This window comes from Lithobates pipiens, unplaced genomic scaffold (assembly GCF_037356315.1).
Source record: "Lithobates pipiens isolate NorthernLeopardFrog02 unplaced genomic scaffold, aLitPip1_a1.2 Scaffold_19, whole genome shotgun sequence".
Lineage (NCBI taxonomy): Eukaryota > Metazoa > Chordata > Amphibia > Anura > Ranidae > Lithobates > Lithobates pipiens.
Window position 1 is genome coordinate 590,079,777 of NW_027507764.1, and position 23,682 is coordinate 590,103,458.

The 23,682-nt window shown below is 46.8% G+C and overlaps 1 protein-coding gene across 2 annotated transcripts in view; it reads left to right on the top strand.

Moving 5' to 3' along the window:
• Positions 1-23,682, top strand: part of LOC143997766 (uncharacterized) — an 81,125-nt gene that overhangs the window by 22,737 nt on the left and 34,706 nt on the right. The window contains exons 2-5 of one of the 2 annotated variants that reach the window (XM_077493556.1): positions 1,200-6,830; positions 13,401-13,667; positions 17,704-17,792; positions 23,596-23,679. In XM_077493556.1, the coding sequence (XP_077349682.1) occupies positions 1,200-6,830; positions 13,401-13,667; positions 17,704-17,792; positions 23,596-23,679 (6,071 nt within the window). Of the gene's footprint in view, positions 1-1,199; positions 6,831-13,397; positions 13,668-17,703; positions 17,793-23,595; positions 23,680-23,682 lie in introns of both variants that reach the window. The other variant, XM_077493555.1, reaches the window with a different exon arrangement.

A 23,682-nucleotide genomic window follows, 5' to 3' on the forward strand; every position in this document is an offset into this window, starting at 1 on the left:
TGAACCTCCGCCCCGGTCTCAAGTCTTTTACAGACTCTAACAGGTTTTCTTCTAAAAATTGTCCTGTATTTGTCTCCATCCATCTTCCCATCAACTCTGACCAGTTTCCCTGTCCCTGCTGAAGAAAACCATCCCCACCACATGATGCTGCCACCACCATGTCTCACAGTGGGGATGGAGTGTTCAGGGGGATGGGCGGTGTTTGTTTTCCTCCCACATAGCATTTTGCTTTTAGGACAAAAAGTTCAATGTTGGTCTCCTCTGACCAGAGCACCTTCTTCCACATGTTTGCTGCCCCCTCCCCCACATGGCTTCTCACAAACTACAAACAGGACTTCTTATGACTTTCTTTCTCCAATGTCTTTCTTCTTGTCACTCTTCCATAAAGGGCAGATTTGTGGAGAGACGACTAATAGTTGTCCTGTGGACAGATTCTCCCCCCTGAGCTGTGGATCTCTGCAGCTCCTCCAGAGTTACCATGGACCTCTTGGCTCTTCTCTGATGAATGCTCTCCTTGCCCGGCCCGGTCAGTTTAGGAGGACGGCCATGTCTTGGTAGGTTTGCGGTTGTGCCCATACTCTTTCCATTTTCCGATGATGGATTGAACAGAGCTCCGTGAGATGGTCAAAGCTTGGGAGATTTTTTTTTCTATAACTTAACCCTGCTTTATACTTCTCCACAACTTTATCCCTGACCTGTCTGGTGTGTTCCTTGGCCTTCACTAAGGTTCTCTAACAAACCTCTGAGGGCTTCACAGAACATTATATTGTATTGTATTGAGATTAAATGACACACAGGTGGACTCTATTTACTAATTAGGTGGCTTCTGAAAGCAATTGGTTCCACTAGATTTTAGTTAGGGGTATCGGAGTAAAGGGGGCTGAAAACAAATGCCCCTCTCCACACTTTTCACATATTTATTAGTAAAAAAAATTGAAAGCCATTTATCATTTTCCTTCCACTTTACAATTATGTACCACTTTGTGTTGGTCTATCACATAAAATCCCAATAAAATAAATTTACGTTTTTGGTTGTAACATGACAAAATGTGAAAGATTCCTTCAAGGGGTATGAATACTTTTTCAAGGCGCTGTAATCTATGCATACACCCTAATCTAGTAACCACTCCACATTCTTGAATTTGCTTCATTTGTGAATTATTAAAATTCTTTTTTTTTTATATTTTTTTTCCTCACAGGTTTATCACCGGCTTCTTCCATAGCTTCAACCCCGTGTAGCGACTCTGCAACCCCCAAAAGCCTGAGCCCTCTAGAGGAATCTCCAATTGTGAGCCCCGTAGGCACCACCGCCGACAAAGCACTGGTGTCTGCTGCTTACCTGCAGGCCAAAGAAGGAGACCGGCCTCAACCTGAAGGAGCCAGCAGCGAGTCACAGCCTGGGCAAGCCACTGGAATCCTTCACCTGGCCACCGAGGCAGCAGATAAGGCCCTGGTATCTCGGGAGCAAGACTTAGAAGAGGCTGCAGAACATTGCCCCGCTGAGACCCCAACCCTGGACACGCTCGATACAAGAATTGTAATGGGGGAAGAGACTTCTTGTAGCAACGAGGAAGCGGGGTCTGCCAGCAGGGGGCACAACATCATAGCTGAGTATGAGGAAGCTTCTGGGGACACCTTGGATGAAGCAACGATGCACTTACGTCACCCTAAAGCTGAAATTTTGGAGGAGAATTTGGAGAACGAAAGTGATCACGAAGCCATTGAGTCTCTGGACGATTTGCACTTTGAATCGAACGAAATGTGTCAAGAGTATGTTTTGAAAGGTGGCTTATTTTCTCAGGGTGAAGCCGTAGCTGATGTGCCTTCCTTTCTTAAACCCACCAAAGAGTCACCCAGCAGAATTAGAGAGAGTAATATTCATTCATTACAGATCAACCCCGCATGTTTTACAGATACAGACCCATACACCACGGCTCCTTCCACGCCAATTAAAAGCATCTACACCCAGTTTAAACACTATCCCGGTTCCAAAAATGCTTTACACGATGAGCAGGTAGATATAGAAAATGACAACATGTCCTCTCCCCCTACATCCCCATCAGGATCCTACTTCACCGCAGAAGGTGGTAGTTGGGCCTCATCCGCCACTAGTGGTTCACCATCATATTCCCCCAATTTGATGGGCGAGGTTGAAACAGTTGAATCTCCAATCCCTTACCCAGATAACCTGATCGCCCATGAAGAAAGTATTTCTGAGGACCCATGCTGTATGTCTCCAGATATGCTCGAAGATGAAGATATTCCTGAACTCTATGAACGAGATATAGATCCAGATGATTTCTCTCCAGAAAATGAGGAGCTCTTGGATGGGTATCCTAGTGATGAACATTCCAGTGCAGAAGATGAAGATGAATGGGAGACGGATTTTGCACCTTCTTTTACTAGCATCCCATTATGTCCTGAATTTATTAACGCCAGCAGCACCTTCGTGCATGAGGTACTACAGCAGGCGAGCTGTTCTGCAGATGCTGATGGTGCACTGCAAGCCGCAAGCCCAGATATAAGGTCCGCAGAGCTATTGAGGGCTAGCATGCCCGGTCCTGAAAACGATCACATGATTCCCGCTTTTATGCTGCCTTTCCAGGGAAGTTTGATTTTTGAAGCAGAGTCCATGGAGATCACATTGTTCCCTCAAGGAGAGACGGCGGAAAGTGAGGTCGTCTGTGGGGAAGCAGAAGAAGAAGAAGATAAGGAGGACGACAACGAAGATAGCACCTCGGCTTCCTATCTGCATTCCTTATCCGAAACTTCGATTAACGAAGGGGTGGATGAATCATTTGCCTATCAAGACGACACTTCGGAGTCCTCGGATTCAGCATCCTACAACGCGGAAGAAGATGAGAAAAGGTACAGCACGGAGCCGTATGCTGTAACGACCGATTCTGCCCCCGATGCCGACGAAGCCGCGGCTAAATCCCAACATGACTCATCCAATTCTGGATGCGAGAGCGAGATGGAAACGTCTTCTGACATGTCAGAGACCGATGAGGAGGGTGCCGTTTATGCAGCTCTTGACATCAGCTGTGGAGATGCTGGTGAAAATGTGCAAAAAATTGTAGCAGTAACTTCTGGGGTGAATGAAGAGTCCGTCACAATGGAAGATGAAGAAGAATTAAATAGTGATGAGGAGCATGGAGCATCATATTCATTAGCCCAAGATTTTCCACTCTCAGAGTCTAAGGAGTCTTGTACTATTCAAGACAGTTCAAGCGAACTTGAAGACTCCAGCACCAGCAATGCACCTCAAGAACCCATCAGAAGCACCTTAGTTGTAACTTCAGAGCTTGAGCCACATTTCGAAAGTCCAGATGCCTCACAGAGACTAGAAGAAAGACATGGCGCTATAAGAACCTGGTCCGACAGCCCAGTAGAACAACAGTCCACGTCATCGTCAGAAATGGACCTGGTCCTTAAAGCGGGGATTGGGAATGTTGGGGAATGTTTAATCGCCTGTTTTGACACCGATGAAGAGTTAGATTCTTTTCCACCATTAAACACCACTCCACAAAGTCTACTGGATGAACACAGAGAAAGAAATGAAAGCGGAAGGCAGACCTCTTTGGGTGTAAGGCTTCCCGAAGATGGGAATTATTTTGCAGACCAGTGTGAAGAAGATATTGAGAAACCACAGCAACAGGCAGAAGAAAATGCAACGTGCACTCGTTTCACTGTGGATTCAGATGACTTTGAAGAATGCAAGAACCTAAAGATCATGGAACTACGAACTCAAGATACAGCAACTGAGGCTGAAATATTACAGGATGCCCCTTTAGAAGATCTGCCTGAAGAAGAGTGCGTGTTTGCATGTTACGACTCAGGAGAAGATTCAGAAGATGTCATGTTTCTAGATCGCTCGTCCATCCTTGCTGAGATTTACAGACAACAGGAAGAAGCTGCTAATTACATTGCAAACCAGTCATCTTACATCAATGATTTAAAGAGTCAAGAAGTAAAAGCAGACAACACAAATGTTGATGAAAGCATCACGGAAGCAAGTTCTGAGGCAAATAGCACTTTACATACCAGTGCCAACGTTCATGAAAAATATGATACCAATGAGTTTTCAGTACAAGTTACTGGTGAAACTGATGAGATGGAAACATTGCTGGTTTATGATAAGTATAAAGAAGAAACTTTTGTTTCCACTACTTGTGAGAAAACTTCTAAATCAAGTGAAGGCAATGCTCAACTGAGGAACCACCCAGAACAAAACCGACTAAACTGTTCAGAGTCAACCAATGAAAATATGGCTGAAACCAAAAGCGAAGAGGTAGACAAAGCTTCATCCACAAAAACACACCATGTAACTTCTCAGTCAGCTTGCCCTGAAGATCAAGCAACAGAGTCTTTTGAATCCTGGAGATGTAAAAAACACGAAGAGGCAACAGAAAACGCCCAAACAATTGGTGAAGTTGAAGGTACTCCCGAAAAATCTTTTGAATCCTGGAGATGTAACAAACATAAAGAGGCAACAGAAAATGCCCAAACAATTGGTGAAGTTGAAGGCACTCCCGAAAAAGCTTTCGAATTCTGGAGAGGTAACAAACACGAAGACGCAACAGAAAATGTGCAAACAATTGGCGAAGTTGAAGTCACTCCCGAAAAATCTTTTGAATCCTCAGAAAACGCCCAAACAATTGGTGAAGTTGAAGGCACTCCCGAAAAAGCCTTCGAATTCTGGAGAGGTAACAAACACGAAGACGCAACAGAAAATGTCCAAACAATTGGCAAAGTTGAAGTCACTCCCGAAAAATCTTTTGAATCCTCAGAAAATGCCCAAACAATTGATGAAGTTGAAGTCACTCCCGAAAAATCTTTTGAATCCTCAGAAAACTCCAAAACAATTGGTGAAGTTGAAGGCACTCCCGAAAAAGCCTTCGAATTCTGGAGAGGTAACAAACACGAAGACGCAACAGAAAATGCCGAAACAATTGATGAAGTTGAAGGCACTCCTGATAAATCTTTTGAATCCTGGAGATGTAACAAAAACGAAGATGCAACACAAAATGCCCAAACAATTGATGAAGTTGAAGGCACTCCCGAAAAATCTTTTGAATCCTGGAGAGGTAACAAACTTGAAGAGACAACAGAAAATGGCCAAATAATTGGTGAAGTTGAAGGCACTCCCGAAAAATGCCCCTATTCTTTACAACCTGACATTCCGGTCAGTGATGGAACTACCATAGTCATTCTTCAACATCAGACGCAGGAAACATTTTCCATAGAAAACGAAAATTCCACAAAATTGGAAATGGAAGAGTCCAAAGATGAAGAGGATTGCTCTATTTGCAAAGAACCACATGGCCAGCAGAGCGCCCTCCATGGTGACAACGCAGAATTACAGCAGGAAGTTTCCTTGAACACTGGGCTGAAGAACAACTCAGTGTATGAAAGTAATTTGGAGATAATCAGTGAAAAGCAGGAGCCTGCTGTTACCCAATCAGAACACAAGCTGAATGCAACAAAAAACAGTCAGCTCAGTGATGGTTATGTTGCTAGCTGTAACAGGGCAAGTGAAGCTGCGTGTTTAGAAAGCAAGTTTCAGAGTCTTGAGAACCAAGAACCCATTATTAAAAAATCTGTAAAGAATTTAGACAAGTCCACCCAAGAAGAGTTATTTCCTAGTTGTACGTCAGTACAATCAAATACCCCTTTCACTGGACAGTTAGTCGAAAAGGAGCTGCTTGCAATGATTGAACCCATGAAAACCACCCCTTCCAGAGATGCCAAAGACTCTATAGATCAATCAGAGATCCAGGAATACCAAACACTTCCCAAACACAATGTAGATAAAAACTTTTGTGCTGTTTCTAAATTAGATACTAATTATGATGATTCCTTGTCTGAGATGATTGATAGGTCAAAGCAAGCTGCTACTAAAACCCCAGAACAATCGCCACAGTTGGTGGATACAGAGCCTACGTCATCTAGCATCTCAAGACGTGATGTTCATCCACGATCTGACAGTGCCTTTTTTGATGTAGCTTCTAAGCCTACAATGGAGATGTCCAGCAACATTCTAGAGATGAGTAAGTTGCTGCAAGGGTCCTTTGGTAAAACAGAGACTTTTGATCAATGCATTCGATGTAGTCCTTCAGAAGCAATCACAAGCGGGCCCTCAACGGTCAAGGTTGTAGACAATGATGAGACCGGTGTATCATTTGCTACATCCAAGGTCAACGATGGAGAGTTTTTTGAGCAGGAAAATATTAATACTCTGGAGAAAAAACAAGAGGATGTTGAAGGACGTCTAGACAAGCCGGCACTCTCTGAAGGAACATCTACAGCATCTAGCTCAGATAGGAGCCTTCTAGGAAGGGCCTCCATGGTCTTCATGAGTGGTGGTAGTACTTCTTCTGAGGAAGATCATGCCCAAGAGAGACTTAACACTCATCAGAAGACAGTAGAGAACATTTGCTGTGTCAATGATTCGTTATTACGCGAATCACCAAGGCAATCTAAGGTGTATAGCACAGAACAGGACAGATGTGTAAAGAGCAGTTATTTGAGTGATGTGGGGGCTTCCAAGAAGTCTCAGGCAGAGCGGTGCAGCAGCAAGGTGAATTACCAGGTCAAGCTGTCAGAAACTGACAATGAATTCCCCCTTTCCATGCATGTAACTCCCCGTGCCGAAGCTGCAATGCCCTCTACCGAAAAGAGTCTGGACACAATAAAGCCTCGCTCCCCTGTAAGCAAAGTGCCTCCTGCAAAATCTCCTACCCCCATACCTGGTGGTAGTCTTCATGACCAAAAAGTGGTCAGACCTCTGGCTGCCTCTGAAATGCTGGGAACCAAAAGGCTTTCCTCTGGTAAGTTTGCATGCAAGTCTGAAACCCCGCCTTTGACTTTGCAACCATCCCTATGGAATAATATTATTTAAAGTGGAACTTAAGAAAGGTAGGGCTATTCATCCTGTGAAACTGCATGCATATTCGTTTTGTGCAAATGGGGCAAAATCGCCATTTTCTCTCCAGGTCGAGTTTCTTTCAAGCATTTTAATCTACAACTGCCATGATGCTGCACATGTGATCAGTTATGACACCAGCCATTGGATGGTTTGACAGTTTGGTCGAGAGCACAACCTATGGGAGTGTTACATTTCCGGCATTTGCTGGAAATTAAACTGTTTTATGGATGGGTTTACTTCTGCTTTCATTCACACGCCATAGAAACATACTGCATTACGGCCACTAGATAGAGCTTAGGATCATAAGGAATAAATACCCAATATACCCACTGCCTACATCTAGTGGTCCTATTGTGGTAATACAGTTTAATTTCCAGCAAATGCCGGAAATGTAACACTCCCATAGGTTGTGCTCTCGACCAAACTGTCAAACCATCCAATGGCTAGTGTCATAAACTGGTACTTCCATAGACTCCTCTGCCAGGTCCCATAGACTGGTACTGCTATAGACTTCATTGGCAGGTCCCATAGATTGGTACTGCTATAGACTTCTCTGCCAGGTGCCATAAACTGGTACTGCCATAGACTTCTATGCCAGGTGCCATAAACTGGTACTGCCATAGACTTCATTGCCAGGTCCCATAGACTTTGACTGCCATAGACTTCTCTGCCAGGTCCCATAGGCTGGTACTGCCATACACTTCACTGGCAGGTCCCATAGGCTGGTATTGCCATAGACTTCTCTGTCAGGTCCCATAGGCTGGTACTGCCATAGACTTCTCTGCCAGGTCCCAAAGACTGGTACGGCCATAGACTTCTCTGCCAGGTCCCATAGACTGGTACTGCCATAGACTTCTCTGCCAGGTCCCATAGACTGGTACTGCCATAGACTTCATTGCCAGGTCCCATAGACTGGTACTGCCATATACTTCTCTGCCAAGTCCCATAGACTGGTACTGCCATAGACTTCTCTGCCAGGTCCCAAAGACTGGTACTGCCATAGACTTCTCTGCCAGGTCCCAAAGACTGGTACTGCTATAGACTTCTCTGCCAGGTCTCATAGACTGGTACTGCCATAGACTTCATTGCCAGGTCCCATAGACTAGTACGGCCATATACTTCTCTGCCAGGTCCCAAAGACTGGTACTGCCATACACTTCTCTGCCAGGTCCCATAGACTGATACAGCCCTAGACTTCTCTGCCCGGTCCCATAGACTGGTACTGCTATATACTTCTATGTCAGGTTCCATAAACTGGTACTTCCATAGACTCCTCTGCCAGGTTCCATTAACTGGTACTGCTATAGACTTCATTGGCAGGTCCCATAGACTGGTACTGCCATAGACTTCTATGCCAGGTGCCATAAACTGGTACTGCCATAGACTTCATTGCCAGGTCCCATAGACTGGTACTGCCATATACTTCTCTGCCAGGTCCCATAGACTTTGACTGCCATAGACTTCTCTGCCAGGTCCCATAGACTGGTACTGCCATAGACTTCATTGCCAGGTCCCATAGACTGGTACTGCCGTATACTTCTCTGCCAGGTCCCATAGACTTTGACTGCTATAGACTTCTCTGCCAGGTCCCATAGACTGGTACTGCCATAGACTTCTCTGCCAGGTCCCAAAGACTGGTACTGCTATAGACTTCATTGCCAGGTCCCATAGACTGGTACTACCATATACTTCTCTGCCAGGTCCCATAGACTGGTACTTCCATACACTTCTCTGCCAGGTCCCATAGACTGGTACTGCCATACACTTCTCTGCCGGGTCCCATAGACTGGTACTGCCATACACTTCTCTGCCAGGTCCCATAGACTGGTACTGCCATAGACTTCTCTGCCATGTCCCATAGGCTGGTACTGCCATAGACTTCTCTGGCAGGTCCCATAGGCTGGTACTGCCATAGACTTCTCTGCCAGGTCCCAAAGACTGGTAATGCCATAGACTTCATTGGCAGGTCCCATAGACTGGTACTGCCATAGACTTCTCTGCCAGGTCCCATAGACTGGTACTGCCATAGACTTCATTGGCAGGTCCCATAAAATGGTACTGCCATAGACTTCTCTGCCAGGTGCCATAGACTGGTACTGCCATGGACTTCTATGCCAGGTGCCATAAACTGGTACTGCCATAGACTTCTCTGCCAGGTCCCAAAGACTGGTACTGCTATTGACTTCTCTGCCAGGTCCCATAGACTGGTACTGCCATAGACTTCATTGCCAGGTCCCATAGACTAGTACGGCCATATACTTCTCTGCCAGGTCCCATAGACTGGTACTGCCATAGACTTCATTGCCAGGTCCCATGGACTGGTACTGCCGTATACTTCTCTGCCAGGTCCCATAGACTTTGACTGCTATAGACTTCTCTGCCAGGTCCCATAGACTGGTACTGCCATAGACTTCTCTGCCAGGTCCCAAAGACTGGTACTGCTATAGACTTCTCTTCCAGGTCCTATAGACTGGTACTGCTATAGACTTCATTGCCAGGTCCCATAGACTGGTACTGCCATATACTTTTCTGCCAGGTCCCATAGACTGGTACTTCCATACACTTCTCTGCCAGGTCCCATAGACTGGTACTGCCATACACCTCTGCCGGGTCCCATAGACTGGTACTGCCATACACTTCTCTGCCAGGTCCCATAGACTGGTACTGCCATAGACTTCTCTGCCAGGTCCCATAGACTGGTACTGCCATAGACTTCTCTGCCATGTCCCATAGGCTGGTACTGCCATAGACTTCTCTGGCAGGTCCCATAGACTGGTACTGCCATAGACTTCTCTGCCAGGTCCCATAGACTGGTACTGCCATAGACTTCATTGGCAGGTCCCTTAGACTGGTACTGCCATAGACTTCTCTGCCAGGTCCCATAGACTGGTACTGCCATAGACTTCTCTGCCAGGTGCCATAAAATGGTACTGCCATAGACTTCTCTGCCAGGTGCCATAGACTGGTACTGCCATGGACTTCTATGTCAGGTCCCATAGACTGGTACTGCCATAGACTTCATTGGCAGGTCCCATAGATTGGTACAGCTATAGATTTCTTTGCCAGGTGCCATAAACTGGTACTGCCATAGACTTCTCTGCCAGGTCTCATGGACTGGTACTGTCATAGACTTCTATGCCAGGTGCCATAAACTGGTACCCTCGTAGATTTCTCTGCCAGGTTTCATAGAGTGGTACCCTCAGACCCAACAAAGCCTTGCAGTGTGTTTGCATATGCACCAAATCTCAATTAAGATGGCGGTGCTAGAAAAGACAGGCAAAGGGAGAGCTTTTTCTTCAAGCAAGACAACACTGGACTCCATGGTCTAGTAAGACTTCTCTGCCTGGTTCCATAGACTAGTACTGTCATAGTCTTTATGGTCCCCATAAAGTGGTACAGCCATGGACTTCTCTGTCAGGTCCCATAGCCCTGTACCCATAGACTTTTCTGTCAGGACCCATAGACTGATAGTGTCATAGTCTTCTCTGCCAGATCCCCATAAAGTGGTACAGCCATGGACTTCTCTGTCAGGTCCCATAGACTGGGGCTGCAATAGACTTCTATGCCAGGTCCCTATAAAGTGGTACAGCCATAGATTTCTCTGCCAGATCTTATAGACTGGTACCCATAGATTTCTCTGCCAGGTCACATAGACCTGGTACCCTCAGAACTGGCAAAGCTTAACAGCATGTCTGCACATGTGCGGGATCTCGATTAAAGATGGCGGCACTAAAGAAGAGCAAAGGGAGAGCTTTTGCTTCAAGCAGGACAACGCTGGACTCCATCGTCTAGTAAATATGTTTTCTTTCATTCGGATTTTATTGGGAAAAATTTTTTGCATTACAAAACTAAAGGCATAAAACAAATGCAATCGCAGTCTGGTTATCCACATTACACACTACTGCTTTTTTTTTCTTCTAAAGCAGAGACAAGTGTTGGGGGTTATATTTTGGGGTAAGTTAGGCAGAGTTAAGTTCCTCTTTAAGCTTCTTTGCAAAGATTTGCATCTCATTGACTTGTCAGCAGGGTTGCCAACCGCCCGTAAATTTTATGGGCAATTAAAAAAAAAAAAAAAATGGCTGATTTACAAAACTGTCCATAAATGTCTGTTATGGACAGCTGCTGCCAGTAATAAAATATGGCCATGGGCTCGGGCAGGGCACAGGTAGTCTTGGACGGGAGGGTGGGCACAGGTAGTCTTGGACGGGAGGGCGGGCACGAAGTGACATCATGGCGCCTCTTGGCACCTTTTATGAATTACAGCAGCACTGGAGGGGGAGCTGGGACTCGAGAGTGGGAGCGCCGCCGGCCCGTCGGGACTGTCACTGGAGAAATGGTGGACTCTGGAGGAGAAGAGGACAGAGATAGTGATGAGGATCAAACCAGAGGAGCCACCAAGCCCATGTCTGACTGCCCTGCACCTGAGCGAGCAACAGAGGAGGTCAGTGACAGCTCCAGCCAGGCCACAGAAAGTTTGTGGGGGGAGGGAGGGGGTCACTGATGCAAGGGGGAGTGAATACATTAAGGTAAGGGGGGACACTGATATAAAGGTTTCACACTGATATCAGCAACCTCCCCTCTTACCTTTGTGTATTCACTCTGTGCAAGGTAGTCTGTGGTCACCAGAGTCTTCCTCCCCACATCAGCGTTCCCAGTGTTCTCCCTTAAATCAGGGACCACAGAGTTCCCCTTTAATTCAGAGTCTACAGGATTCCCCCTTACAGTACAAAGGAGAACTCTGCTGACCCTGACGTAACTGGGAACTCTGATGTAAAGAGGAACGCCGTGGACCATGGTGTAGTAGGAGCTCTGGTGACCCGAGACCACCTTACATCAGATCTCCCTTTTACAGCAGAGACCGCAGCGTTCCCTTTTACATCAGAATTCCCCTTTACATCAGCGTTCATAGAGTTCCCCCTTTAACTTTAGGGGGGGAGACCCTGCAGACTCTGATATAGAGGGGAACTCTGTGCAATCTGATGTAAAGGGGAACTCTGTTGACTGTGATATAAAGAGGGAACTCTGATGTAAAGAGGAACGCCATGGACCATGGTGTAGTAGGAGCTCTGGTGACCCGAGACCACCTTACATCAGAGCTCCCTTTTACAGCAGAGTCCACAGCTTTCCCTTTTACATCAGCGTTCCCCTTTACATCAGCGTTCCCCTTTACATCAGCGTTCCCCTTTACATCAGCGTTCCCCTTTACATCAGCGTTCATAGAGTTCCCCCTTTAACTTTAGGGGGGAAACCCTGCAGACTCTGATATAGAGGGGAACTCTGTGCAATCTGATGTAAAGGGGAACTCTGTTGACTGTGATGTAAAGGGGAACTCTGTTGACTGTGATGTAAAGGGGAACTCTGTTGACTGTGATGTAAAGGAGGGGGGGGGGGTCTGGTGACCAGAGACCCCCTTACATCAGAGTTTCCCTTTACACTAGAGTCCCCAGCGTTCCTCCTTTACATCAGAGTCCTTAGGGTTCTCCTTCACACCAGAGTCCGCAGTGTTCCCTTTTTCATCAGGGCCCACAGAGTTCCCTCTTGGAATATGAAGGGGAAAACTGCAGACTCTGATGTAAAGGGAAACTCTGTTCTGGGTTATGTTAACCTGACTTTCTTGTAAAATGATCATTTTGGTGAACTTTTTGAACTGTTAGTAAAAATTTGGCCCTGTCGGTAATTTTTTTTGTCCGGCATGTCAGTAAAAAAAATTGGCTCTGCCACTAATTTTTTTTTTTTTGTCATGCCAGTAAAGAAAAATTTACAGTCAGTAAATTTTTGGTGTCGTGTCAGTAAATTTCACATCGGGGGGTTGGCAACCCTGCCTGTCAGATCATTTTAAAATGGCCAGAAATGGAAAACAATGGTGTCACACTTTAATGGTCCCAATTATACCAAGCAATGCACCCATCGGTCGGGTCAGATACGAGTCCTGCGCTTGACCCCGTCTATGGCACGGGCAGCGCTTCCCTCCGGGGCGGCGGCTTCCCCTGCATCTTGGCAGTCTCGTCTTTCTCCCCTGTATCACGACGGCTGTGCGTCTCCTCCCTCCTAGGTCAATGGGCCCGCTTCTCCTTTTTTTGGCCAATTGGGAAAACGGGTCTCATGACCCGCTTCCCGAATTGGCCGGGAGGAGAATCAGCATGACAATAGCGAATGTTCATTCGCTAATTGTTACACAACTGGGTGGGATCGGGGCGCAGTGCTCTGCGCTCCTGAGCCCACCCTTTTTTGAAGCCTATTAGAGCCTCTGGCTCTAATCACGTGCTTAAAAAAAAAAAACCCATTGGAATCCATGCGTCTGGCGCCCCTGGACTGGTCGCCACTGTCTACCACACATCTGCTGCATGTCAATTCTGAACTATAAGAAAATAATTTTTCTTTTAGGATACTCTTTATACTCATTAACTGTCCAGAAGATCTCGAAAGTACCCCAATTATCCCTTTGTAATTTTTTTTTTTTATATTTCAGCAGTTCCAGAAAGCAGCTCTACTGCCACCAGTCAAAGCACAGAGACCCCGGTGACTAGCCGGTGCCCCCGAGTCATTCCCCTCCAAGAAAAAGTGGGAAAGAAAATCCAACTGACCTGCCCCCCGTCTGAGCCCAGTTCATCCAGTGACAGTGAGCTGACCTCCCGGGGCCAAGAGATGCCACTCCTAAGGGATACCTCCGAGGTGACCCTTCTGGGCATCACCAAACCGCTCCTGAGGCAGCGCGGCTGTGAAATGCTGAGCCATAGAGGTAACACAACCCAGGGATTGGGGGATGGGTGCCCACAGAAAAAAAAAAAAGAAGATGATAGGACTAGACAAAGTTTGTGGTCCTTAGGTGACTTCTGTTGCAAGATCAGTTTACGTGCAGGGCTGGTGCAAGGATTTTTGACACCCTAGGCGAAACCAAATTTTGCCGCCCCCCTAGCTCCACCCCTGACCCCACCCCCTTTCCCCTGCCCATGTAAACCGCACTTTTTAAATGAAGCACCCATCAAATGCAGCCTCTTCAGCGCCCATCAAATGCAGCCTCTCCAGCACCCATCAAATGCAGCCTCTCCAGCGCCCATCAAATGCAGCCTCACCAGTGCCCATCAAATGCAGCCTCTCCAGCGCCCATCAAATGCAGCCTCTCCAGCGCCCATCAAATGCAGCCTCTCCAGCGCCCACCCCTGACCCCACCCCCTTTCCCCTGCCCATGTAAACCGCACTTTTTAAATGAAGCACCCATCAAATGCAGCCTCTCCAGCACCCATCAAATGCAGCCTCTCCAGCGCCCATCAAATGCAACCTTTCCAGGGCCCCTCAAATGCAGCCTCTCCAGCGCCCATCAAATTCAGCCTCTCCAGCGCCCATCAAATGCAGCCTCACCAGCGCCCATCAAATGCAGCCTCTCCAGCGCCCATCAAATGCAGCCTCTCCAGCGCCCACCCCTGACCCCACCCCCTTTCCCCTGCCCATGTAAACCGCACTTTTTAAATGAAGCACCCATCAAATGCAGCCTCTCCAGCGCCCATCAAATGCAGCCTCTCCAGCGCCCATCAAATGCAACCTCTCCAGCGCCCCTCAAATGCAGCCTCTCCAGCGCCCATCAAATGCAGCCTCTCCAGCGCCCACCCCTGACCCCACCCCCTTTCCCCTGCCCATGTAAACCACACTTTTTAAATGAAGCACCCATCAAATGCAGCCTCTCCAGCGCCCATCAAATGCAACCTCTCCAGCGCCCATCAAATTCAGCCTCTCCAGCGCCCATCAAATTCAGCCTCTCCAGCGCCCCTCAAATGCAGCCTCTCCAGCGCCCCTCAAATGCAGCCTCTCCAGCGCCCATCAAATTCAGCCTCTCCAGCGCCCATCAAATGCAGCCTCTCCAGCGCCCATCAAATGCAGCCTCTCCAGCGCCCATCAAATGCAGCCTCTCCAGCGCCCACCCCTGACCCCACCCCCTTTCCCCTGCCCATGTAAACCGCACTTTTTAAATGAAGCACCCATCAAATTCAGCCTCACCAGCACCCATCAAATGCAGCCTCTCCAGCGCCCATCAAATGCAGCCTCTCCAGCGCCCATCAAATGCAGCCTCTCCAGCGCCCATCAAATGCAGCCTCTCCAGCGCCCAATCAAATGCAGCCTCACCAGCGCCCAATCAATGTAGCTTCACCAGCGCCCATCAAATGCAGCCTACTAGCCCATCAATGAATGTTTTCTTGCTTCCATTCATGCGGTAGATTGGATACAGACACAGTCCCCTGCCACCGCCGCGCCTCTGACACCATGTGCGAACAGAGCTGCGGCTGCGACTTAGTTGCTTGCTGCAGAGAGAAGAGAGTAGGAACACAAGTGGCCGGGCACCCTAGGCAGCAGGGCACCCTAGGCGGCTGCCTAGTTTGCCTAGTGGTAGCACCGGCCCTGTTTACGTGTAGCCAATTTCCTATTTCTGCCCCTCTGAGACATTGTATGGCCAACACTTTGTGCGCACCCGACCATCACACTTATCTATATGACCCAAAGTAGCTGGAACCCCCTTCAAATGATGGAGTTCAGCTGTTACCAGTGAAAGGTACTGGTAAAACTACAACATAGAAAAGGCATTGTAGGCAATTGTTCTCTGTGTTCAAAGCCAACTCCATAAAGACTTTTTTATATTAGTTTTGGGGTGGAGGAACTTGAGTGTCCTGCACAGAACCCTGACCTCAACCCTACTGAACACCTTTGGGATGAATTGGAATGCTGATTGTGAGCCAGTACCTGTACCATGTACCTGGCTGGAGGCTTCCCTTACACCCCTGAAGTGTAGCATACAGAATGGGATGGCACAGGGTTCGGATGTCCAGGCCACAGATGTTCTTTTCTGGAAGCAGGTTTGCCTGTCAGGTGCTTGTGCAGACCAACAGGAAAGTCTCCAGGAAGAGATAGACTGGAAGGCAGCTGACCAGTACAGTGGAACACACAACAGGCTGGAAGCATAGCCTGGACAGGCAGTGGTCGGTAGCCAAGGAGACAGACAGTAGACAGGGTAGCAAACAATGTCGTGGTCGGGAGGCAAGCCAAAGTCAAACCCGGGAATCAGCAAAAGCAGTGGCGTAACTAGAACTTTCAGGGCCCCCGATGCAAGAAACCATGAAGGGCCCCCCTGAACCCCAGCCAGGGCCCTTCCCTCCGAGTCCAGCGGTGGAACTCCAGGGCGTGGTCACAGGTATGACCTTTGTGAGCCCTGTAGTTCCACCACTGGTATCAGATGTTTTTTTTTATTTAATTTTTTTTATTTTTAGGTGCCCCATTGGGGGACTGTCCCTAGGCAGGATGGGGTCCCCGTCCCCAGAAGAGATGAGGTCCTTTTCTCCAGGGCAGATGAAGTTACTGCCCCAGGTGAGAAGGGGTCCCTGTCCCCAGGGAAGGTGGAGGTCCCTGTCCCCACGTGAGAAGGGGTCCCTGTCCCCAGGGGGAGATGGAGGGGGTAAGTAATGGTGTGTGGGGGATGGGTTCTTTCACTCACCATGACCAAGCTGTAGGCTGCGCACTCATCCATGTTGGCCTGGGCTCCATCCAGTGTGCTGAACGGGCGATCAGCATATCTCCCAGAAAGACCTTTCATCATCTGTGTATGACGGGGGAGGAGGGGGGCTGGCAGACAAGCCTGCAGTGTCCTCCGGGAGCCGACTCTCATAGGGCTGCACTGCATCTGTGTGCTTAAAGTTTGTTTACCCAGGAGAAGTATGCAGTGCAGTGTGGGCCGGACTCAGGGGGGCGGGACTCTGGCTGGGGAGAACAGACATCGGACTGAGCGGCAATGCATGGAGCAGGAGAGGGGTACTCCGAGGAGCCGGCCGAGGACACAGGTCATGTGGGGAATGCACAACTAAAGAGCAGCCAGTGCGATAGTCGAGCATGGAGCTCTGCTAGTCACCCTCCACCTCCAGCCCCCCGTGTGCATGGTGCACTGGTACCCCTAGCTGCCTATGCTGCTGCCGGCCATATGTAGAGGGGGCTGCATGGGCCCCCTGCATCACAGGGCCCAGTTGGCGGTTGCGACTGCTGCACCCCCTATAGTTACGCCCCTGAGCAAAAGCAAGTCATGGTAAGGAACTAGCTGAAGTCAAAACCAGGAATCGGCAGAGAAAAGCTGTTGTCAGGAACTAGCCGTGGTCAAAATTGGGAATCAGCAGAGACGAGCCAAGGGTCAGGAACTAGCAGAACTGTGAATCGGCAGCAACAGGCTGTGGTCAGGATCTAGCCGAGGTCAAAAACTGGGAATAAGCAAAACGACAAGCTGTGGTCAGGAACCAGCCGAGGTCAAAAACTGGGAATAAGCAAAACGACAAGCTGTGGTCAGGAACTCGCCGAGGCCAAAAACTGTGAATCAGCCTAGGCAAGTTGTGGTTCGGGAACTGACCAAGGTCAAAAATAGGAATCAGCAGAGACAAGCCATGCTCGGGGAACTAGAAAGGTAAAACCTGGGAATAGGCAGGGGCAAGCTGTGGTCAGGGAGAACTGGCCAAAGTCAATAGCAAAAGGCAGAGCATAGGCAAGCCCAAAAGCAGGCCAGGCCAGCAATGGGAAAGCAGAAGTCAGGTTCAGGCTGAAGACCGTCCTTCCTTGCTCAGTTCTGTTACTTAAATAGGCAGTCTGGTGCCAAGACGGGTCCAGCAGCAAAACCTCTGGTGTCTCCTCAGCCTACTCATGTATGGATGACTCTGGCATGACTCAGGTAGATTATAAAGCAGACGGATGTGTAAGTCCAGGGTGAGCGCTGATATCATTCACTAATATCCTGTCCTCTGTGTTTGGCGCAGGCTCATGTAATGACACGGAGAGCAACGACGACTCCCTCCCTGAACTGGAGGAGCCAGACATGAGTGAGCCCAGGACATCGTCCAGCCAGGTACGGCGCATTTCACTTCACCGGGGGCAACACCGAGCTTGTCCAATAAATATATGACCAGTAGGGATCATAAATAGCCAAAAGCACCGGGACCCCCTTTAATACAGCAAACACTGGAGTATAACCCAACACAAAGCCGTGCCGAATTCACCAACAAACATTGACCGTAGAATGAGTCCGATAGAAGAGCTCAGTGTCAATGTGCCACCATTAAAGGTTGGCCATAAGAATGAGAGAAGCTGCCAGTTTGCCAGTTTTGCGGCAAACTCCATTGAAGCCTATGGGGGGGGGGTGGGGGTGGGAGGGGGGTCAAATCTTGTTCTCTGGCCATTTGTAGGGCTAATATGCAAGCTATTGGTGTGGGAAGCCAAGCACGGCCACGGGGGACATCAACCAATGCCTTTTGACATCAACCACGGCCACGGGGGGACATCAACCAATGCCTTTTGACATCAACCACGGCCACGGGGCGACATCAACCAATGCCTTTTGACATCAACCACGGCCACGGGGGACATCAACCACGGCCACGGGGGACATCGACCAATGCCTTTTGACATCAACCACGGCCACGGGGGACATCGACCAATGCCTTTTGACATCAACCACGGCCACGGGGGACATCAACCACGGCCACGGGGGACATCGACCAATGCCTTTTGACATCAACCACGGCCACGGGGGACATCGACCAATGCCTTTTGACATCAACTACGGCCACGGGGGACATCAACCACGGCCACGGGGGACATCAACCAATGCCTTTTGACATCAACCACGGCCACGGGGGACATCAACCAATGCCTTTTGACATCAACCACGGCCACGGGGGACATTAACCTACCTTTTATAGCCACAAAAGGTCAGGACTTTTCCGACACTTTTTGTTTATAATTTAAAAAAATCTCTATTTTTTGCTAAAAAAAATCATTTAGAACCCCCAAACATTATATTATACACATACATGACACTAATTTTATTTTATTTTTTTTCTAGCCAAGACCATCGAGAATAAAAAAACGTGGCGGTTGCAATTTTTTTTGTCACGCGGTATTTGCGTAGTGGTTTTTAAAATGCAATTTTTTTTGGGGGGGGGGGGAAATTTAATGCAAAGAAAAAAATTTAATGCAAAGGAAAATTTTTAGTTTTTTTCTAGCCAAGACCATCGAGAATAAAAAACGTGGTGGTTGCAATTTTTTTTGTCACGCGGTATTTGCGTAGCGGTTTTTAAAATGCGATTTTTTGGGGGGGGAAATTTAATGCAAAGAAAAAAATTAAATGCAAAGAAAATGTTTTATTTTTTTCTAGCCAAGACCATAGAGAAATAAAAAACGTGGCGGTTGCAATTTTTTTTTTCACGCGGTATTTGCGTAGCGGTTTTTAAAATGCAATTTTTTTTGGGGGGGGGGAATTTAATGCAAAGAAAAAAAATTTTATGCAAAGAAAATTTTTTATTTTTTTCTAGCCAAGACCATCGAGAAATAAAAAACGTGGCGGTTGCAATTTTTTTTGTCACGCGGTATTTGCGTAGCGGTTTTTTAAAATGCAATTTTTTTTGGGGGGGGGGGGGGAATTTAATGCAAAGAAAAAAAATTTAATGCAAAGAAAATTTTTTATTTTTTTCTAGCCAAGACCATCGAGAAATAAAAAACGTGGCGGTTGCAATTTTTTTTGTCACGCAGTATTTGCGTAGCGGTTTTTAAAATGCAATTTTTTTGGGGGGGGGGGAATTTAATGCAAAGAAAAAAAAATTTATGCAAAGAAAATTTTTTATTTTTTTCTAGCCAAGACCATCGAGAAATAAAAAACGTGGCGGTTGCAATTTTTTTTGTCACGCGGCATTTGCGTAGCGGTTTTTAAAATGCGATTTTTTTGGGGGGGGGGAAATTTAATGCAAAGAAAAAAATTTAATGCAAAGAAACATTTTTAGTTTTTTCTAGCCAAGACCATCGAGAATAAAAAAACGTGGCGGTTGCAATTTTTTTGTCACGCGGTATTTGCGTAGCGGTTTTTAAAATGCAATTTTTTTGGGGGGGGGGAATTTAATGCAAATAAAAAAATAAAATAAAAAAAAACACAAATTGTAACCCATTTTATTTCTAAAATATAAAAGATGGTGTAAAATAGATACCTAACATATCACGCTTTAAAATTGCGCACACGCTCATGAAATGGCGACAACCTATAATACTTAAAAATCTCCATAGGCGACATCTTAAACATTTTTTTACAGGTTACCCGTTTAAAGTTACAGAGGAGGTCTAGTACTAGAATTATCGCTCTTGATATAACGTTTGCGGCGATACCTCACATGTGTGGTGCGTACACCACTTACATATGTGTGCGTGACCTGCGTCTGTTCAAGCACGGGGGGGGGGGGGCGGAGACGCTTTTTAACCACTTAAGGACCGATGTACGTCGGCAGAATGGCACGGCTGGGCACAAGCACGTACCTGTACGTTGCTCTTTAAGTGCCCAGCCGTGGGGCCGGCGCCGCGCTCCTGACCCGGTCCTGAGCTCCGTGGCCTGCAGGACTAGCGGACCCGATTGCCGCTGGTGTCCCGCGATCGGGTCACAGAGCTGAAGAACGAGGAGAGGTCTGTGTAAACATTCCTCTCCCCGTGCTTCCCTGTGTGGCTGTCACCGATCGTCTGTTCCCTTATATAGGGAAGGACGATCAGTGACGTCACATGCCAGGCCACGCCCCCCCTACAATAAAAAAACACATAACATCATACATAAAACCTACACTGCCCCCTAGTGGTTAACTCCTTCACTGCCAGTGCCATTTACACAGGAATCACTGCATTTAAATAGCACTGATTGCTGTATAAATGACAATGGTCCAAAAATGTGTCAAAAATGTCCGATGTGTCCGCCGTAATGTCGCAGTCACAATAAAAAAAAAATCGCTGATCGCCGCCATTGTTAGTAAAAAAAAAATATATATATTAATAAAAATGCTATAAAACTATCCCCTATTTTGTAAACGCTATAACTTTTGCGCAAACCAATCAATAATCGCTTATTGCGTTTTTTTTTTAACCAAAAATATGTAGAAGAAGAATATTATCGGCCTAAACTGAGGAAAATAATGTTTTTTTTTTATATATTTTTTGGGGATATTTATTATAGCAAAAAGTAAAAAATAATGCGTTTTTTTCAAAATTTTCGCTCTATTTTTGTTTATAGCGCATAAAAAAAAAAAAAAAAACGCAGGGGTGATCAAATACCACCAAAAGAAAGCTCTATTTGTGGGGTGAAAAAAAAGACGCCAATTTTGTTTTGGGAGCCACGTCGCCACGACCGCGCAATTGTCAGTTAAAGCGACGCAGCGCCGAAATGCAAAAAGGGGGCCTGGTCCTTTTGGCTGCAAATTGGTCCGGGGGCTTAAGTGGTAAAAAAAAATAAAAAAAATAAAAGGTTTTATTATTATTTATTTTATTTTAAAAATATATATTTTTACACTGCCCCTTTATAAAAAAAAAAAATGTTTTATTGATTTTATTTATTTATTTTATTTTGTTTTATTTATTTATTCTTTTATTGCTAGCACAAGAAATGTAAAGATCCCTTGCAATAACAAGAAAGCATGACAGCTCCTCTTTATGTAGACATCTGGGGTCTTTAAGACCCCAGATTTCTCCTCTACCCTTAAAAGCATCAGATCAGAAAAAAAAAAAAAGAAAAGAAATAAACCCCCACTGGTCTGATGTTTAAAAAAAAAAAAAAAAAATTTGGAAAAAAAAAATTTTTTTTTTTACAGAATATTGGGGTATGTGGTGTTCGGGGGGGATTAATAATGTAGGATTGAAGTGCCGCACCGTAGTATTCAAGTCCAAATACAAGGTTTTTTTTTTTCCCCCAATGATGGGTTGTTTGCAAAGCCAACACGTTTTGAGGGTGGGTATCCACTCTGTCGGGCTGCCCCACATGGGAACGAACCCTCAGAGCAACATACACTATATTACCAAAAGTATTGAGACGCCTGCCTGTTACACGCACGTGAACTTTAATGGCATCCCAGTCTTAGTCCGAAAGGGTTCAATATTGAGTTGGCTCCGCCCTTTGCAGCTATAACAGCTTCAACTCTTCTGGGAAGGCCGTCCACAAGGTTCAGGAGGGTGTCTATGGGAAGGTTTGACCATTCTTCCAGAAGTGCATTTGTGAGGTCAGGCACTGATGTTGGATGAGAAGGCCTGCCTCACAGTCTCCGCTCTAATTCATCCCAAAGGTGTTCTATCGGGGGGTCAAGGTCAGGACTCTGTGCAGGCCAGTCAAGTTCCTCCACCCCAAACTTGCTCATCCATGTCTCTATGGACCTTGCTTTGTGCACTGGTGGGCAGTCATGTTGGGACAGAAAGGAGCCGTCCCCAAACTGTTCCCACAAAGTTGGGAGCATGAAATTGTCCAAAATGTCTTGGTATGCTGATGTCTTAAGAGTTCCCTTCACTGGAACGAAGGGGCCAAACCCTGAAAAACAAATCCATCCCCTGAATCCTCCACCCCAAACTTGCTCATCCATGTCTTTATGGACCTTGCTTTGTGCACTGGTCCAAATCATTTGATGGAGGGGGGATTATGGTGTGGGGGGGGGGGTGGATTATGGTGTGGGGTTGTTTTTCAGGGGTTGGTCTTGGCCCCTTAGTTCCAGTGAAGGGAACTCTTAAGGCGTCAGCATACCAAGACATTTTGGACAATTTCATGCTCCCAACTTTGTGGGAACAGTTTGGGGGACGGCCCCTTCCTGTTCCAACATGACTGCCCACCAGTGCACAAAGTAAGGTCCATATAGACATGGGTGAGCAAGTTTGGGGTGCAGGAACTTGACTGGCCTGCACAGAGTCCCGACCTCAACGCTTTTGGGATGAATTAAAGCGGAGACTGCGAACCAGGCCTTCTCATCCAACATCAGTGCCTGACCTCACAAAAGCTCTTCTGCAAGAATGGTCAAACATTCCCCATAGACACATCTCCTAAACCTTGTGGACGGCCTTCCCAGAAGAGGTGAAGCTGTTATAGCTGCAAAGGGCGGAGCCAACTCAATATTGAACCCTACGGACTAAGACTGGGATGCCATTAAAGTTCATGTGTATGCTAAGGCGTCCCAATACTTTTGGTAATATAGTGTATGCGACAATTAATACATTTACTACTTTTAACTCATGTTGCTCTTATCGGGATCTGATGCTGTTCTTCAGCTTTCGGAACTAGGGGTTCCAATTTTTTTAATTTTTCATGTTACATGTTAGCCCTGATGAAGAGGGGACAGCACCCGAAACGTGTTGGTTTTGCAAAATAGGATTACATATGAGGGAATGTTACTTCGACCCTGAGAAAAGGAAACGCGTAGGACATTTCACACATATTACAAACGTTACAGTTACTATTTGCAACTTTTGCATGAATGCTGAGACATTCAGACTTTTTTTTTTTTTTTTTAAATAAATAAACCCCCCAATGGAATTTTGTTGATCAGTAGAAAAGAAAAAAAAAAAAAAAACATGGAAAAAAAAAAAAAAATCTGGGAGTCCATTTTGCGTGGGTGTTGAATTACGGGTATTCCAGGAAAGTGGAAATGTATACTGTATGGATCAGCGCGTTTCACCATGAAATGTCTGACTGGCGTTAAGGAGAGGAGATATCTCCAGGCAGAGATGAGTGCATTAGCATTAAAATTGCAAAGAGCCCGTTGTGCTTTTTTTTTTTTGAAAGGCGGGCCCCCAGGGGACCATCCATCCATCTCTCTGCCTGCTCCGTCTTTATGTTATCTCCCCCCACCCCCCCCCTTGTGTCTCCACAGAACCAGCTGGCTCACTGTGTGGGTTCCGGAGAGGAATGCGTCAGCAAAGCCAAGCAGAGCCGCAGCGAGAAGAAGGCCAGAAAGGTG